Genomic DNA, 18,811 nt, shown 5'->3' with positions numbered 1-18,811 from the left:
ACTATTGGGGTCCATCTCCATTGTGTGCGCACCCCAAGACCCATTTCACACTCAGAGCACTGCAGAGTATCTGGGGGACACACAGGGACCAGCACAACCTGGCAGCACTCCAGGGACCCCAGTGCCTCAGGGTAGTGTGTGTGTGAGCTGTGTGTGGGAGCTAATCCCAGCAACATCTGCCAGACTGCTTGCCATGTTTCCGGCTGTGGGCAGGGAGCAGGATGGCTGTGCAGGGAACACGTGTGTGTGATGGCTCCTGCTGGCAGGGGAGCCTGCAGCACCTACTGGCCAGCCAAGCGTGTGATGGTGCAGGTGCCATCCACAGCCAGCAAGGAGCAGAGAGGCAACAAATGGCACTGGGGCATAATGAGCCTCAGCTATGGGGTCCGGGTGCCTTTGGACCTTGGTTGGAGTTTACCCATCCTTCTTGTTCAGGAAGATGCTTGAGGACAGCAGGATGTTATATGCATCCTTCCCAGAGAAATGAGTCTGTGGGAAAAAGTGAGGAAAACGGAGCAGGGAGGCTGGGTGGGCAGATGATGCGTTGCCCCCGATCTCATCAGCCAGCCCCTGCAAATAAAAGCCACCTGTTTCAGCCCTGGCAGCAGGAAGCCATCTCCAGAACAAACAGAGCACCAGGCAACTGAAAGAAAGGCAAACAGGGGCTGGCACCAGCTCCATCTGCTCCCTCCCAGTTCCAGTCCTGGACCTCCAACCCCAGGTGCGACAGTGCAGCCCCCAGCAATGATGGGGCAAGGGGAGCCTAGGGGAACTGTCCTGGTCCACCAGCCTGGGTTCTTAAAATAACGGTGGGAAAGGCAGTGTGCTGCCATGAGCCTCAGATGTGTGCCAGATGTGGCAGATACCCAGGCAGAGCCATGTCCCCTCCCTCGGCAGACAGCTGATACAGGGCACAGGCTGTGCCCACGCGGATGGGGAGCACAGCAGGGGAGCGACCCCGTGCCGGGGCTGGTCCGGAGAAACCCGATCTGTTTTGCTCCTGCAGGGAACAGGATGAGCCGGGAGGGACACGGGGCCCTTATTAAATTAGCCTATGCAGCAGGCCCTGGACGAGTGTTCATCAGCTCGCAGAACCACTATAGAACTAGCAGCTGCCTTTGAGCAGGCTCACTGTCTGCCCCCGCCTGCCTCCCCCTGCCCGTGTCACCATCCCAATAGATGTTGCAGGTGACCAAATGACACGTGAGGATGCTAGTGGCAGGGACCGCCTAGGGCCACAGGAGATGCTTGGGGGGGGGGAGGGGGGGGAAGACAACAGGCAGTGTCAGAACCCTGGGGTGCAAAGGGGAAGGGCTCTGACCATGGGGATCCCCTCAATCTGCTGTTCCCATTGGGGGCTCACATATGGCTGTCTCAGTGTGCAGGGATGTCGGAGGGGTCAGAGAAGCAGGGATGTGGCACAGCCCCTACCTAGGGGTCAGTTTCTCCCCACTTCTCCCTTCTCCTCCTCCTGGGTGCTTTTGTCCGAGAGGTTGCACCAGGCTTCCTGTTAGGTCTACATGCCCATAAGATCGCATTAGTGCTCAACAGATCCTATAGCACAACATCCATTACCCCCCCCAAACCTCATCCCATATGGGATGTTCAGCCTACATTCCATACACTCCAGTGCAGGGGCAGGGACTCCATCATATACCCCACAGCACTCCGTAGCCCCAGGCTGTCTACAATCCCATCTCATCCCACCCCATCCCAAACAATCAGTGCTCCATTCTGTACCCTGACACACGGCGATGGGGCTGCCCGCACCCATGCTCAGACACTTCGAGGAATGTCCCCAGGCCACCCCAAGCAAGTGGGAGGTGTCACCCCACTGTGCCCTGCACAGAGTCGGCAGTGCTTTATACAACCAAAAGAACTGCTGTATAGCGCTGTCGCTGGGCAGGAGCCGGCTCCAAGCGCTGCCAGGCTGCACCCTCTGCTGGGACCTGAAGGCATCGGCACGGCACGATGGGGACAACGCTATTCACACTCCACGAGGCGGCCGCAGGGGACAACGGGGCTCCACGGGAGCTCCGCACTGCGGAACAGAGCAGCCAGCCAATGCACGGAGGGGAACAAGAAAGGCATGCTGCATGCTGTCACCCCCCAGACCCCAGTTCTTGCCAAGAGGGATGGATGCTGCAAGAACATGGGAGGCCCCATGTTGGCCTCATCCAGTCTCTCCCAGCACGGAAGGCCTTATGCCAGGCTGGGGCCATCGTGAGCAAAGAGCGTGGAGCGCTGTGGGGACATCAGCTGGGGGTGCTGCCCATCTCCCCAGATGGCTGAGCCACAGCCATGCCAACGCTGCTTCTGCCCGCCGCCACCATCCCTGGCACAGGCTGCGGGTGCCCTGGGAAAGGCAGTGCCCCTAATCCCCAGGCCAAGCGGGGACATTGTCCGGGGGCAGAAAGCAAAGCGACGCGTCAGGCCCTTTGCCCATTGTGCCCTGAGCCCCTGTGCAAACACAGCCCAGCGTTTTCATTGTCAGCGGAGGGTGGCGCGGGGGGGCCGCTCTCGCCACACTGCCTGAGTGGAATGGACAGCAGCAGCCTACCCGCTGGGTGCCCCAGCCCCCCCGCTGACACAGCGCATAGCCCCCCTCACAGCCCCGCTTCGCCGCCCGCTATATAGGGCTGGGGAAAGCCAGAACCGTCACCACCACCTTCGCCTCTGTGCCCTGCGACCAAGTAAGTACCAGGCTGTGAGCCTCCGAACCCCAATGCACCGCTGCTGCCTTCGCCCCTCGCGTGAATCCCCCCATAGACAGCAGAAGGGTGTTGGGTTCATCCTTGCAAGAGATGTGCCATCTCACATGGGTCCAACAGGCACCCAGACCCCTCAGCATGCAGGGCAAGGGGCTTGGGAGCAGCCCCACACAATGGGCATATTACATGGAGAGAGAGGGCATTGCAGCTGGAGGGGTCTTGAGGTCCCCAGAGACCCCGCAGCTGTAAGGGAATGGGATGGGAGGTGTCCCCTGACCAGCCTGGAAGGGGCCGGTGACAGAGGATGACACCCGGGTGACACCGGGGCTCTGCCCACAGCTGAGCTCCCCGCATGACCAGCGAAGCCATGGACACTCTGGGGCAATACAAGATCACGGTGTGGGAGGAGGAGAGCTTCCAGGGCAAGCGCTGCGAGTTCCTCATGGAGTGCCCCAGCATCATGGAGCGCGGCTTCCGCAAGATCCGCTCCATCAAGGTGGAGTCCGGCCCGTAAGTGCCCCCCAGAGCCTTCCTCACCATCCCTTTTCAAGGGGCTGCCTGAGAGATGTGACACCCAGGTCCTTCCTCTGCATCCGTTGCGTTGTGCCTCATTTTCCCCATCTGCAAAGCCGAGGTGTTGGTGGGGAGAGGCTTTGCCTGCAGAGGAGATGTTTGATGCTGGCAAGGACCTGCACCCTGAGTATCCCCTCCTCTCACCGCAGCTGGGTGGGTTTTGAGTACCCTGAATACCAGGGGCAGCAGTTCATCCTGGAGAAGGGTGACTATCCACGGTGGGAGGCCTGGAGTGGGAACAGTGGATACCGCACCGAGCACCTCCTCGTCCTTCCGACCTGTCAAGTGCGCGGTGAGTTATGGGGACAGATGTTTGGGCCAGCAAAGGACAGCAGGGATGGAGCGTGGACGTGGGATGCATGGGTGGATGGGTTACATGGGGATGTTGGATGGAGGGGTGGCTCTCACCTCCTTGCAGACATCCTGAGGTGTGCATTTGGGCTCACGTTTAGCCCCAAACTCTACCCCTACTCCTGCGCTATGCATTGCAGAGCCACTCCCAGACTGAGTACCCCAGGACTTATCCCATTAGTCTGGGGTAGGGGAGCAGACTCAGGGAGATGCTCAGGAGTGAGGTTCATCCCCTCCCTGCCAGTACCCAGCCTCAGCACAGCCGCAGCCACTATCACTCCATCGTGGGGCTGCGGGTGCTCGCAGTGCCGGCACGTCTGTGCCTCCATGTGCCCCCCCCCCCCAACTTTTAATAATCACCAGGCAGATATGCTCGGGCTTTAATAAAGAGGACGCGATAAGATCGCTCCTCGCTGGCAGGACCGCTCCACGGTGCAGATGGATGTGCATGGGGGCTGGGCATGGAGGGGGGGACAGTGCCGCATCTCTGTCAGATATTAACCCCTCAGTGCCCAGCATCCAACTGAGCCCCACAGAGATGGAGAGGCACTTCCAGCAGCCCACCTTGCCCTCCAGCCTCAGGGAGGGTGAGGATGCTGAGTGTGGGAACCACAGGGACATGAAAGCAGCATCTTCTGGTCAGCCCCGGTGAGGCTGAAGGATACTTCATGGCTCACATCCCTGCACCAAAGTTGGGCATGGCACCCCCCATGCCACATCCCCTTCTCATGCTAGCTGCTGAACCTAGCCCACTCATCCCGCAGAACCACAATGACAGCAAGGTCATCCTATATGAAGCGGAGAACTTCCAGGGGCACAAGTTCGAGCTGAGCGACGACTACCCCTCATTGCAGGCCATGGGCTGGGGCAACAAGGAGGTGGCATCCATCAAAGTGAACGCTGGAGCGTGAGTCCCACTGCCTGGGGGTGGCAGAGGCACAAAATGGGTGTTGTGGGACATTTCCAGCCCAGATAGGGGCTGGATAGGAAACCCCAAAATACAGGGGACTCCTTCCCTTGGAAATCTGTGCCATTCTTACCATGGGGCCAACAAGAGGAGAGGATGGGAAGCAGGGGTTTGGGCTCTGAGCCAGAGGTGTCCCTGCAGGTGGGTGGCATACCAGTACCCAGGATACCGGGGTTACCAGTACGTGCTGGAGCGGGACAGACAGAACGGCGAGTTCAAGAAGTACAGCGAATACAGCAGCCAGGCCCACACCAACCAGATCCAATCCATCCGCCGCATCCAGCACTGAGCGGGGGCAAAGTGCGTGCCCTCGCAGCCTGCGGGCTGCCGTGCCATAGACCTGTACCTGGTAGCAAATAAAGGCATTTGTCAAAAAATGAGTGCTCCCCTCTCTGCTCCACTCTGCCACAGGGCAAGACACTTGCCTCAGCCCCACTGATCCCCAGCATCACCCAGCCCTAAGTCCTGGGTGGGGTTTCCCATTCCTCTCCCCCCCCAAGTCTGGCCACGCCAGCACATCCGTGCCAGCATCCGGCTCCGGCTCCGCCTGGGCACACCATGAGCCCCACCCTGCCTCTTCCTCCTGCACCCTTTCCAAGCCTCCTCGTCCTCCTGCATCCTGCTCCAGCACCCCAGCTCTCCTGGGGGGACACGCCAAGGTGCTCCCTGCCTGGGGAGCATGCCGAGGTGCTCCCTGCCCGTGGAACGTCCACTGCAAAGCCTCAGAATGGTGGGGCACTGGGTGTTGGGTCCCCAGTGCAGCTGGCCTTGGGGCTGGGAGGCTGGTGGGGAGTCTAGAATGGGGCCACACCTGTCTGTGTGCAAACTCTGCACCCAAAAACCCTAGCCCTGGGGTCTATGTGTGTGCGCATGTGCACTGAACAGGAGCTTGCACATTCAAACCTTACAATTCCACACTCCTCTCATTCCACAGCAGTATGATCCACGTAAATACCCCCTGCACCCATGCAGTCTCCCAGTGCCATGCTGCAGAGCGTCCCCACTGAGCTCTCCCAGCCCTCTTTTGTCCCCACCCCACCACGGCCCCACGGCTGCTCGGCCTCTCCCCCTGCACAAACACATTCCTGCACAGCAGCCGGGCTGCAGGGAACCCAAGGCCACGTCAGCTTGCCACTGCATTCCACGCCACCCCGCCTGCAGGTAAAGACCTCCTGGGCACCGACCCACAGGGCAGTGATGGGGGGAACTGCCACGGAAGACATGGGGACTGCTCTGCCCTAACCTGAAGGGGTGAGATTGCTGGATTGGGGGTGGGGGGTGAGCCATCTGCTGTTGCCAGTGGGGTGCTCCAGGGATCCCAGACCCCTCACCAGGAACCCTATGGACCTGAGCCCCTATCTCCTCTAGACATCCCCCGTCCCCTGATTGTCCCATGAACTTTGGCCCCATCCCCTTTATTTCTCCTCATCCTGTGGATCTGTCCCAGCTCACATTTGTCCCTGCTCCACCATAAACTCAGGACAATGCCTCTTGGGTCCCCAAAGCCTGCCACCCCTTGGCTTCCCAAGGGCACAGAGCTCCCCAAACCCTGGCACCCCAACACCCCTGCCCCTCTGCACACCTCAAGTCTCTCCAGTTCCATCACACCTTCAGCCCCATGCTCACTGTCTTCCCCCATCCCATCTACCTCCCCCCGCACCTCCAGCTCACACAACCCTAACTCTGCCTGCCACATGCCCTTTGTGATGCAGGTTCATGGCTGCAGGATCTTCACCACCAGGGAGGTTGCCAGGAGAGAGAGGCTCATGGCTCTTCCCCCCACCCTGCTGTGTCCCGGGCTTGTTTTCTGTTGCCTGAGGTGTTTTGCAGTGACTCAGGCAGCGAAAGCAAGTCTGGGAGGCTGTGGAGAGGCTGCAGGGCAGGCAGAGGGGCTGTGGTGGGCTGGGGGAACAACCAAAGGTGTTTGGAGATGGAGGCACTTTTTAAGGGCTGTTGCATCCCAGTGGCCCCCTGAGACTGGAGGAATTTGGTGGGTTGTATGGTGGGCTATGCTCTTGTCACTTATGGAGGTGGGCAGTGAGGATGGAGAGATGGCTGAGAATACACAATCCCCATTTCAGCCTGTGCTTTGGGCACCCTCAGCCAGGAGCAGTTATTGGCCACCAGTTGTAGGATGTCCCAGCCTAATCCCACCCTCCCCATGGGCTGCATGGCTGGACTGTGGTGTCTCCTCCTAAATGGCACATTTGGACTGCAGAATGAATAAGAAGCACAAGTCTGGCACCAGCACATCCTGGTTTCCATTTACACCTCATGATGAAGAAATGCCACTGGGTCCAGAGTGAGAGCTTTAATAGACATCAATGCAACAGCAGAGGAGAGGTTGTGGCAGATGAGCAGCTCGCTAGGTGGCTGTGCAATGCTGGGGCAAGATGGACAGCAGCACCTCTGGGTCTGTTGGGAAGGAAGGCCCATTCTTGGCTGAGGGGACAGAGATGGCACTTGGACGCAGCACCTGTGGCTGTGGATGGTGGGGCCGATCTGCCCAGAGGACTCCTTTGGGATTGAAGTTGCCCCAGCTCCTTCCCCTCTTTCAGCCCTTTCCCTCCTTGCCCTGAATCTCCCTCCAGTCTTCACAGTGCTTGCAGAGATTGAAGGCACCTGGAACACCTGTCTCCCAGTGCCAAATTGGGCAGCACCAGCTCTGGGATTCAGCAGCCAGCAGAGCCTCCCACAGGCTGATGGAGACATGGCCATGCAGGTTGGGTGGGTGCACAGAGCCCCCCAACTGCACAGAACCTAATGAAGATGGGAACAGATTCATGCAGCACGGACTGCATAAACAGGGCTCCAGCGGGGTGCCAGAGCCGAGCCACATCCCGGTGCCATGAGTGTCTGGCACTGAGCTCATCCTCCCCAGGGCTCTGGGACCTGCACAAGGGTCCCAATGGGGGGGGGGACACGGTGGGACCCCACTTATCCACACCGCAGGGGCACGGGGTGCTGGGAAGGCAGAGCAGGGGCACGGGGCAGTGGGTAATGCTGAGCGGGGTGATGCGGGGGCACGGCACTGTGCAGCAAGGGGAGCCCGGGGAGGGCCGTGGCCCGGCGGTCTCCAGGCAGTGTCCGAGCCCCACTCGCAGCCGGGATGGCAGCGCCGTGTTTGCGAAGAGTTAAGGAGGCGGAAGAGGCAGGAAGCGGCCCGAGCCTCTCTCCATAGAAACCCGCGGCCGTGATTAAAGTCTGATGCGGGCCCGATAGCGGGCTGGGTTGGGAGGGGGGGGGGGGGGCGGGGGGGGGGGGACAGCGCCCGCTTTAATTACAGTGGAGGAAATTGCTGGAGCCGGGGCCCCGAGCCCCTGCGAGTTGCCTGGAAACTCCCCCTCCTCCCCGCCTCCCTCGGCCCCTGCCCGTCCCCTGCCCGTCCCGCTGCCATTTATTCGCCATCAGCTGCTCCCTGATAAAGTGGAATAATAATAATAATAATAGGGGCAGGAATATTAAAACATGCAGCCCGCGGGCCGCCCCCACAGCTGCCATGAGACACGGCGCCGGAGCGGTGCCACTGCTGCTCAACATGTACCTGCCAGGTACGGGCGGACCCCCCCGCAACACAGCGCACCCCGGCCCCCGCCCTGCCCCGGCCCCTGCGGCACCAACCCTGCCTTCCTCACGTACCGTCCCTTCTGCTCTTCCAGCTTTTCACATCTGCACACCCTTCCTTCCTTCCTTCCTTGCTTTCTTCCTTCCTTTCTTGCTTTCTTCCTTCCTTCCTTCTTTCCTTCCTTCCTTCCTTTCTTCCTTCCTTCCTTCCATCCATCAATCCTTCCTTCCTTTCTTCCTTCCTTCCTTTCTTCCTTCCTTTCTTCCTTCCTTCCATCCATCCTTCCTTCCTTTCTTCCTTCCTTCCTTCCATCCTTCATCACCAACCTGCCATCCCGCTGCCCTTCCATCCATCCAGCCACCCTTCTGTCCTTCCAGCTCATCCTTCCAACCCATCCTTCCATCCACCCACCCACCCCACCCACCCGTCCCTCTTTCTGTTGCCTCTGTCTATCCACCATCCCTTCCATCAGCCCATTTTCTTTCTCTTACCTATTAGCTGTCCCTCCATCTGACTCTCATCTTCCCTTCCCTCCCTCCCTCCCTCCCTCCCTCCATACACCCATCCATCCATCCACTCACCCATTCATCCAACCACTCATCCATTCATTCACCCACCCACCACTTCTTTCCATCCACCTCTCTTTCTTTCCCTTTCCCCACTCCCCAACACCCTTCCTTCACTCCCATCCACCCAACCCTCCGCTACTCCATCCATCCACCAATCCTTCCATCCCATCCCTTTCACTCTCCCCTCTCTCCTTCCCATCTCCCTACCTCAGCCTGTGGGATTTTCTATTCCTATGTAAAAGCTTCCTCAGCTCTGTCAGAAATCGGATTTCCTTTTTCCTGGACGCGTTTCCTGGCTTCACCACAGCGGTGAGGTGGGCGAGGGGGAGCGGCCGGGGGGTCACAGTCCCGCCTGGCCCCAGCCCTCCCCACACTCGCACCCCTTTTTTTTCCCACAGATCCAGTGGGGGAAACTTTATTCAAAGACGGCAAGAGCCAGGCGTGGGGATCCCTCAACCCGGGCGTGCAGAAAGGTAAGAAAACCCAACCCTTTCCCCACTCCTTGTCCCAGAAACCTGCCTCTCTCCCTCCCATCCTCTTGCAACAGGGACTCCTGGGGCACTTTCCCCTCTGCATGTCCTATCCACTGGGGTTTCCCATATGGTACAAGATGCCCTGATGCTTGCTGCCTCAGGTTGGGGCTACTTCACTGGGAGCTGAGCTCCCAATGGCCATCCCAATGCACAGGCGTGGAATCCCAGCTCGGGTCCACACAGCGCTCTGGGGACACCCGATGGGTGTGTGGAGCCCATTCTGGGAGTGGAGAAATAGGGGAACCACCAGGGAGGGAGCTGCTGGGTCTAGGGCATGGGGTGACCAGGAGAGGATGGATGTCATGGGGTCCACCCATCCTTTGGGAAAAGCCATCCAGGGATGTAGGGGAGCAGCCCTAGAGTCACTGGACATAGGGCTGATGTGGAGTGGGCATCAAGTGTTTGGGACATGTTTCACCTGCCTGGCAAGGAGATGGATATCATGGTTTGGAAGGGTGGGAGATCAGTAAAGCTGGGGCTGAGGGTGTCCCTTTGCCTCTGCATTGTGGACTCTGCGCAGCCGTGCTCTCCACACCGCACTGCGTGAGAAGGGACCTTTTGGGGTCACTAGAAGTTTCCTTGGGGAGGCACAGAGGATGAAGCCTTGCCACCCTTCCTGGCTGCTTGTGTGGGGTGGGGTACAGCATGAGGTTCACATATCAGCCTTGCTCAGAAGTCTGCAGAGAGGGCTGTGGGGATGGGGTGAGAAATGTGAATGTGGCACAGAGATGAGAAATCCCCCATTTTATTCTGCTGATGATGGCAGAGGTGTCTGGAACGCCAGCCCCTGCACTGGGCTCTGGCTGTCTGCAGAACTGAGCCAGTGTGTGCACTGTGTGAGGTGTGAGTGCCAGGCTGCAGGGGAAGAAGGAACACAAAGGAGTGCAGAGAGCACAGGTGTGGGATATCTTGTGCCAGAAACACAGCCTTGGAAAAACCTGGGCTTGCTTGCTTGGGTCAGGATGCCTGAGTGGGGTCTGACAGACGAGGGTAGAAGAGGTACAGCTGCTCCCTGGATCTGGAGCAGGAACGTGCAGGGGGAACTGCATGGGTGTGAGTGTGGTGGAAATGGGGTGTGGATCTGCAAGGTGGCTGTTCCTTCTCATCACCCTAGGGCTCTGGGACCCTTTCTGTCCTCCCTCAGTGCAGCTGCCTGTGTGCCTCACTGTGGGCACACCCAGGTGTGCCTGGCTCTTTTGGGCAACAGCATCCAGCCTGGCACAGGGGCATGTTGGGCATCATCAGTGCAGCCAAGAGGTGCAATGTCCTTAGAGAGGAGAGTTTTCACCTGGAAACCAGGAATGTTTGTACCTGACAAACCCACAGTATGTCCTACCCTGTGCTGGGCGCTCTGGTCTCTTTTCATCTGCCAGGGTTCAACTCAGAGTGCTGTTGCACCATGACATCACTCGCCCTGCAGGGATTTCTGTCCCTGGAGATGGGCAGGGCTGAGCTACAACACCAGTCTCATTTTGGGGCAGAGTACAAGTGAGAAATATGGGATGGGTCTAGGTACTACACAAAAACACTGGAGCTGAGTATCCAAGCAAGCAGGTACCCATGGGAAATGGGAAGGGAAAGCAAGGCAGAGGTGAAGGTGGTTGGGACATTTCCTGCTCCCCCTTCTCTGACTGGGAGCTCTGACCTCTCTGGGGCAGGCAGTGGGCAGATCCAGCTGTGGCAATTCCTGCTGGAGCTGCTCTCGGACCGGGCCAACCTCAACTGCATTGCCTGGGAGGGCACCAACGGAGAGTTCAAGCTGATCGACCCTGATGAGGTGGCGCGGCGCTGGGGCGAGCGGAAGAGCAAGCCCAACATGAATTATGACAAGCTGAGCCGGGCGCTGCGCTACTACTACGACAAGAACATCATGACCAAGGTGCACGGCAAGCGCTACGCCTACAAGTTCGACTTCCATGGGCTGGCGCAGGTCTGTCAACCGACTGCCCCTGATCACACCCTCTACAAATTCCAGGGCAATCTGGCCCCACTGCCCTTCTCAGGCATCTCCAAACTCAACCTCATGACCTCCGGGGTGACGCCGGCTGGTTTCTCCTACTGGCCTGGCTCCAGCCCATCTCTCTACCCTGGGCACAGCCTCCAGCCCTCGGCCCCGTTCAGCGCCATGGCAGCCTCCCACCTCAACAACATGAACAACCACTACCATTAAGGCTTGGCAGATCCATCCCGTTGGTGTGGGGCTGGGGAGTTTGGTGGGAAAGGGTGGGGGGTGGGATGCTGCCCTGCTCCAGCTGCCCCTGGTGAGGTTTGGAGATCAGTGATTCCCTGGCATGGGTGGTTGGAGGGCAGAAGGTGTCTACCTACATTTAGATTGAGGAGGGATCCTCCATGAGGGAATGCACAGGGATGCTTAAAGCGGAGATAAATGGGAGGAGAAATCATTCCCCACCCCACAAACTCCCCTCGTGCTCAGCTCAGCCTCTAGCCTACCCATCTCCCAAAACAGAAGGGTCAGAAGCTGGAGACCCCAGAAAGCCTTGCCCAAGGGTGAGGGATCCTCCTTGCAGCTCCTTGCTCCCTGCCTTCATCCTTACCTCCAGGGAACAAGGCTAGGTAAAGTAGGAGTGACAGCAATGCTGGGAGCCCAGGGCACCAAGGGGCAGGCCTGGTGTCCAAGGAAGTATCCCCACCCTCCAGAGCAGGACTTTGGCCTAGTGGATGGAAAAGTGCTGGGCTCTGCCAGCAGGGGAGGGATTTGTCTTCAATAAAATGGAGAGGTGCTGTGAGCTGTGTCTGCTTCTGTGTGCAGGGGGCTGCAACAGGGGGCACTAGCCAGCAGAACACCCCCCCACCCCCCCCATCTGAAACCAGAGCACTGTGGAGCTGAAATACAGCCACCCTGCCTTATCCTGCATTCCTTCCTTTCTTCAATCACCACCTCTGGCTCTTACCTCCAAGAGATAGAGGGAATAACTGGTTTCTTGGGACATCCCTCTGGGGCAGCAGCAGGTGAGGGGAGCCAAACCTGGGGGTCCTCAGTGCCATAAGGGGTCTCTGGGCAGGTTGCAGTGTTCATGGAGCCAGGGCTGAGGCCAGATTGATGCCATGCAAGGACATGGCGGAGTGGCCAGCCCTTCTCCCTGTGCCTCCCAGGTCACAGCAGACACAGGAGGGATGGCTGTGCTGCCCTCTCTGCATTCCTCCAGGGTCCAGTTACTCTCCTGGTCCTTGTGGCATCTGCTCAGCCATGTCCTCTCTGCTCTAATTAGCTTAAGAGAGGGGATCCGACAGCAGCGTGTCTTCCAGGGAGGACTCAGGCTGCAGTGTGGGGGGCCTTGGGGTTGTGATGCAGGAAGCCCATGCCTAGAACAGTGGGGTCAAGGGGAGACCTTCCTTTGCTGTCCCTGAGCTCTGCACAGGCTGGTATAAGGAGGTGAGCAGGGGGAGGAAGAGAAGCTCCCTCTATGCCAGAAGCAAGAACTCATGCTGGAGAACCCCCCCCCCCTCCCCTCCAATTTTGGCCTCCCTATCATTTACGAAAGTAAATGATAGGGAGGGGCAGCTGGATATAGCTGGCTTCATCATAGCCAGGGCAGGGATACGTGTCCTCATCAAGGGAGCGGGCGTCAGGGCTTAGGAAGAGGCATGACGCAGGGGCAGAACAGGGATTAAGGGATGTGGGTCACTAGTAGCTCCTCGCCACAATCTTACTCCTGTCCCTCTGCCAGCGCCCACAGCAGGGAATCCCAAGTGAGCCCAGCTCCTCGCTCATTCCCAGCCCTACAAGGGCAGCTCCCTGCTGGACCTGAGTGTCCTGGGAAACAAAGAAAACACCACCCACCCTATATGACAGGCTGAGGGCATGCTTGGCTCCACTCTGAGGTCACCCAGGATCCCCCTGTTTGGATTCCCCCTAGAAGCAGGGATCATGAGCTGAGGGGGGCAGACAGGAGGCAGGTGGAGTACCCATGCAGGACTCTCCAGCTATGGAGGATACAGTGCTGTCACTATGGCAACCTGGAATGCTCCCATCCACAGACCCCGATGGGAGAAGTTCCCTCCATGTGATGCTCAATGGAGAGGTCCAGAGCATTGCCCCCACCCAGCACAGCGGCCCTTCACCCTGTGTCCCCGTGCCCCAGCCCTGCAATAGCATTGCTCCCTTCTGTCTCCAAAACCACTGGTTCAGAGCAGACTGCAGCAAAATCCTACCAATGGCTGAGCGGGGCTGAGCCCAACACGTGGCACTGACCGTCCCCAGCCCTGACCGGGGGTGCTCAGCCCAGGGGAATGACGTGGAAGCACCATTCCCAGCGATGGGGTGCATGGGCTCAGTATGCTGCAGGCTCCAGACTTACCTGCTGCCTCGGTTGCCATGCTGCTCCTTTCATTCATGCACAGCAGAAGGAGAATGAGTGCTGCCTGCATCCATGAGGATGAAGAGGAGCTGGGGGGGATACACAGTTGCAGCCCATGCTCTGCTGCTCACCAAATGCAGCCCCTACCCTGGGTGCCCTGTGAGGAATGAGGTGGGGAACAGGGTCCCAAAAGGCCTCAGTCTGTGCAGAGCACATGATCTCAGAGCTGTTGGTGCTGCTTCTTCATTAAAGGCAGGAGGAGGGTTTTATTCTGCTTTTTTTTTTTTTTTTTTTTTTTTTTTTGTCTGTTTTTTCTTCCTTCTGCTTAAGCAGCAAGAAGGAAGGACTATGCTACTAAGGGCAGGGCTCAGGATGTAGCCCCCCTCACCCCAGTTCCCCCACATCCTCTCAGCCCCTCTGTAAGTTATGGAGGGCCCCTCTCCCATTTTAGACCCATCTCCACGTATCTCATTTCTCATACTGGGAAGAGCCTTCGCAGCACAGCTAGGTGACGTCTGCCTTCCTGCCCACACCTTCACCCCCTCTAGCTCTCCCTCTTCCCACCTCTTTTCCCCTCTCCACATGCCAACTGCTCTGCCAGCACCCCTGTGCTGAGCTGTTGACTCATGTCCTCCCTCCAGACACAGCCTTCCCTCAGCCTTGCTCCCCGCATGGGCTACATTGCTTCTGTCATTGCTTAGGGGGCTCAAGCCCTGGCAGCAGATCCTGACCAAGCGATATCTCCATGCACCTGTTCTGCAGGCACCCAGAGGAAGGGAAGGAGCCAGCCAGCCCCCAGGTGTCCATGCTAGGAGAGCATCTCCTGCCCAGCTGAGCACTGAGACCTTGGGCCGGATGCTGCAGAGGGCACAGGCTGGGCTGTGGGGAGGACTGGATTAATGCGCTAATGCCAGATTAAGCTGTAATACAGGACTTCTGACGAGAGAGCCCAGCCCTGTGCTCCCCCCACAACCCAGGGTCCTGCCCTGAGACACAGCTGAGCACCCCTGGCTGTGCAGCCAGCAGCTGGAGTGACACAGACAGAGAGGCAGCAGAATCCAGCAGACCCCCTAGATCCCTACAGCTGTGACCAAGCCTCACTCGAACCCATAAACCCTCCCCAGGTCAGTGGAACAGCAGCAATTCAGAACCACAGTGGATCCAGTGTCCAGACAGCTCCCACAGAGGCAGAAGAGATAGATCCCACTTCCATCTGCCTTGAGGAAGACATTATCCATCATCCATCGTTGCAGCCCAAGGCTGCAAGGCAGCAGGTGTTGCAGAGCACTGGTCCCTACCCAGCCACACAGGCTAGAGATGGTTTCTCCCCATAGAGCAGTTCTGAGGAATGCTGCCAGCTCTTAATAGCCAGAGCACATTTCCCCTGCTGTCTGTCCATCAGGAGGCATAGCTCACCAGGCTGGCTGCTGCCACAGTACCCCTCCTCTGTGTCATTGCCATAAGCACATCGAGCACATGGAGCAAGCACCACAGGCAGAGCAGCCAGGCTGGGGGAGCACACAGGGCTGTTGCTTTGCAAGCGCTAGGCAGAAAAAAAACCCCTTTCATTAGTGACTGACACAGCTTGGAGGGGACACGTTGCACATTAGTGGGAAGCAAGAGAAATATGCTGCAGCCTCAGGAGGGGCTGCACCCAGCAGCCTGTCCCTTCCCACTAACACCCCCATGCCAGTCTCACCTCTACTTCAGTGGGAGCAAGGTGGGATCTGCATTCTCTGTTTTCCCAGCAGCCACACAGGTTGCTCTGGGGGAAGGGAAAACCAGACATCTCCTGTCAGCAGGGCTGAGGCTGAGCTGGTGATGCATATTTAAATGCATAGGAGCATCTGAGCTCGTCTCCCATTCCTTGACATTTCCAGAGACTCCAAGCTGTCTTCAATTACCAGTCTGCAATTAGCTCTTCCTAAATCCCCCAATGAGGCCCAGCACTCTTAATCAATGAAACACAAGGGAGGAGGGGAAGGACACAGCCTCTCTGCAGCTGGAAGCATTTTACATGCCAGGACTTGAGGCTGAAAGGACTCTGTTAGTGGCCCTATGGGAGATCTATAGGGTGGGAAACCTTGGTGAGCACTGGCATCTTGTGCAGCTCTGAAGCTCTGCAGTCAGGGGTAGGGGTCCTAGGGTCTGCAAACAGCCCTGGCTGAGGGTAGAGATGGCTGGTACCCTTGGATTGCATCTCCCATGAGGCTGAAAACCCCTCTTGCTAGGCTTCATCACATGCTGCTTCATCACACTGTGCCTCAGTTTCCCTCTCTGTAAAATACTGGTAGAGAAGCATCAGAATTCCCCCAGCAGCCCCATAGGAACTCTAATGGGTCTGATTCCAGCTCAGTTTGAGACAGAGCAGGTCAGAGCTGCCCCCTCCTCAACACAAAAAAGGGGTATAGCCAATTTTGGGGTTAGGTGAGGTTGTGAGAACATTTTGGCCCAGACAGCCCCCCCCACAAGGTCACACAAATGTCAATGTAAAGAAAGGATCAGAGCACATAGTAGGGACAGGGAGAATGGGAGCAGCAGAGGTCTCAGTGGGTGCATGCAACACAGAAAAGCTTTGCACAGCACCCTGCCAGCTCAGACCCCGTCACAGGGACATCTGTGCTGTCTTCCTGGCTGCACAGCTTTGCCTGAATGAGCCAGATTGGGCCTAATTAGCAGCTCTGCTGATGCACACAAAGGTAGGGAATCCAGCTTATCCTCCATGACCTGCAGAGCCAGCACAGCTCTTCCTAGCTGAGGAGAACCCAAGGGTCTGGCTCAGAGGAGCTTCAAAGTGCTAGATGCAGACCCTGATGCGAGGGCACATACAAGGGATCCTGCTTGAGGAGCCCCAGAAAACTGAGCAACTGGAGGCGTAGCAACCAGCTCTGAGAAACTCCTCCCTGCTCCCTGGGGTCTGCAGAAGCACAGAGCTGGTAATCAGGCTAGTAATACAGCTCCCACAACCTGCTGCTGCCAGAGAGAGCAGCCTGGCCCTGCAGAGCACAGGCAGTAAGGAGGGAGGGTGGGGTATCTTTAGGAAAAAAAAAAAAAAAAAAAAAAAAAAAAGGAGGTGACGTGAGCTGTGGGCTCCTGGTTACACTCACTGCAGCAGACAGCAGGCATTCCATCTGCAATGGTGGAGGCCAGGATTGCTCACAGGGAGCCAAGGGCGGACACAGCAAACAGTGGTAAAATTTTGACCCCCCCCCCCCCCCAGATCGATCTGGGGAGGAAGGCTCCCTCTGAGAATCAACCTCCCACATCCCCATGGGGAGGAGAGTGGACACCCCCCAATTCCCCTTTGCATCCCACAGCCCAGCAAGTCCAGGGAGGCAGCACCAGGCCCATCCAGGCCACCTCTTTATTCTCCAGTGAAGCAAAGCAAGAGGAGAGGACCCCCCCCTCCCAAAACCCAGCACCCCCACCCCAGCCCCTAGGCCTCATCTGGCACATACACCATTCCCCACAGCAAGTCGAGGTGGGGAGGGGGATAAGAAGGTTAAAGGGGAACGCTGCTCACCCCACAGTTGCCCTTCTTAGGGGGCTACAAGTTGGGGAGTTGGGGGGAAGGGAGCGGGAAGCGTCCCCTCCCAGCCGCTCAAACAAAGGGACGAGCAGGTGGCCACCCTGAGCTGAAGGGCCCACCACACCCGGGGGACTCCCATTCCCTTGGAGAACCCCCCCCCCCCCCCCGCCCCCATAACCGGGCAGCGAACAGCGCCGGTGACACAAAGGCTCGCGACCCCCCCCGCCCCCAACCCGCCCCTTCCTTCCCCGCCGCCCTTTGTCTGCTCGGCTCTGCCTCGGCGGCGGATTCAGCACCACGGACAGCTCCGGCAGCGCGGGGCCGCGCGCTGCTCGCGGCTGAGGGGGGAGCGCGGGGACACGCAGCGGCTCCGCAGCCCCCACGCCCTCCTCCCTTCCGGGCGGCGTTGTTGTTGTTTTTGTTTTGTTTTTCTTTCCTTTTTTCCCTAAAGAAAACATATCCAAGAGCCTCCGCACCTCAGCAGCCCCTTTCTCCCCCCACCCCCCCCGTCGTGCAGGCGGAAGGCCAACCCCCTCCCCCCGGTCTTCGCCGCCGTCTTGGTGTCCCGGAGGGCAGAAGGGGGGAGGGTGGGGAAGCGGCCGGATCCGGAGCGGGGAGGGTCCAGGCAGCGTCTCCGCGGAGGGGGTTAGGCGAGGAAGATTGGGGTTGGGGGGGATCCAGCAGTCCTTCGCCTCCCCCGCCCCTCGGTGCGCGGCCCCTTCCGTCCCCGGGGGCCCGGTACCTCCCTAGCGGTCCAGGCTGATCGTCCAGTGCTTGGACCCGTCTCCGCCCTCGCCCTCGCTCTTGAGGTCCTGGAAGAGTTGCGTGAAGTAGTGCGGGTCCGCGTTGATTCGCAGCATCTTGGCGCTCAGGCGCTGGATGATGCCCAGGCAGCGCTCCCAGAAGCGGCCCTTGTCGCCCTCCACCAGGAAGGGCTTCAGCGGGTAGGAGATCTCGTTGCCCATGTAGGAGTAGGCGAGATAGAGGCAGGTGAGGAAGGCGGCCTGCAGCTCGGCCTGGCTCCCGATGTCTTCTCCCCGCAGAGCCTCCCGGCACAGCAGGTACACGAACACCAGGTTGGCCGGGGTGATGAAGCCCTGGTCCTGCCAGCCCTGCAGCAGCAGCGAGCGGTCCACGCTGCGGAACCAGGAGATGAGCTCGCCGGGGCTCAGCTCCTTCAGGCGGTAGCAGCGGCGGCACACGAAGTCCCCCAGGCAGCGCAGCAGCTCTCCGGTGGACGCCTGCACGACCACGCGGCGCGGCGAGCCCGGGGCGCGGCTACCGGGGGGCGGCGGCGGTTTTCCCCCACCGGAGCCGGGGTGCAGCTCCTGGGGCGCCGAGGGCACGGTGGGCACCGGCACGGCCAGCGGGCCCTGCTTGGCTCCTTCGGACGGCCCTCCTAGCGATTTGCGCAAGTTCTCGCGGTTGCGCTGCACCACCAGCGGGTCGGGCTGGGGCCCGGGGGGGGGCCCTCCGCCGGGCTTCGGCGTCACCTTCTTGGTGCTCTTCTTCTTCTTGGCCGAGGCGGCCACCAGCCGCTTCCAGGTGAGCGCCGAGATGAGCACCCCGGGCCTCTTCAGCCGGCTCTCGCCCTTTCCCGGCAGCCTGCCCGGAGCCTTGTCGGCCAGCAGCCCCCCGCCGCCGCCGCCCTTGCCCGAGGAGGCGGCGGGGGACAGGGAGAGCACCGTGCCCAT

The 18,811-nt window shown here is 59.2% G+C and overlaps 3 protein-coding genes across 3 annotated transcripts; 2 read left to right on the top strand and 1 right to left on the bottom strand.

The window, feature by feature from the left end:
* Positions 1 to 3,049: 3,049 nt before the first annotated feature.
* On the top strand, positions 3,050 to 4,891 carry CRYBA2 (crystallin beta A2; the record flags this gene model as incomplete). Its single annotated transcript, XM_079538805.1, is given in 5 exon segments — positions 3,050 to 3,221; positions 3,434 to 3,551; positions 3,553 to 3,576; positions 4,400 to 4,542; positions 4,744 to 4,891. Coding segments are annotated over 5 exon segments (591 nt in total). The 5' UTR covers positions 3,050 to 3,063.
* A 3,210-nt stretch (positions 4,892 to 8,101) lies between these two features.
* On the top strand, positions 8,102 to 11,439 carry FEV (FEV transcription factor, ETS family member; the record flags this gene model as incomplete). The annotated part of the gene is made up of 3 exons (XM_079539372.1): positions 8,102 to 8,153; positions 9,135 to 9,209; positions 10,928 to 11,439. The coding sequence occupies 3 exons, from the start codon at positions 8,102 to 8,104 to the stop codon at positions 11,437 to 11,439; spliced, it is 639 nt and encodes a 212-aa protein (XP_079395498.1).
* Positions 11,440 to 17,863: 6,424 nt separating this feature from the next.
* On the bottom strand, positions 17,864 to 18,811 carry CDK5R2 (cyclin dependent kinase 5 regulatory subunit 2; the record flags this gene model as incomplete). The annotated part of the gene is made up of 1 exon (XM_079539175.1): positions 17,864 to 18,811. One exon carries the CDS (start codon positions 18,809 to 18,811, stop codon positions 17,864 to 17,866), a length of 948 nt encoding a protein of 315 aa, XP_079395301.1.

Source organism: Tetrao urogallus, assembly GCF_951394365.1.
Source record: "Tetrao urogallus genome assembly, chromosome: 8".
Lineage (NCBI taxonomy): Eukaryota > Metazoa > Chordata > Aves > Galliformes > Phasianidae > Tetrao > Tetrao urogallus.
Note: the sequence above shows the minus strand (reverse complement) of the source record. Positions and strands in the feature narration are given on the sequence as shown.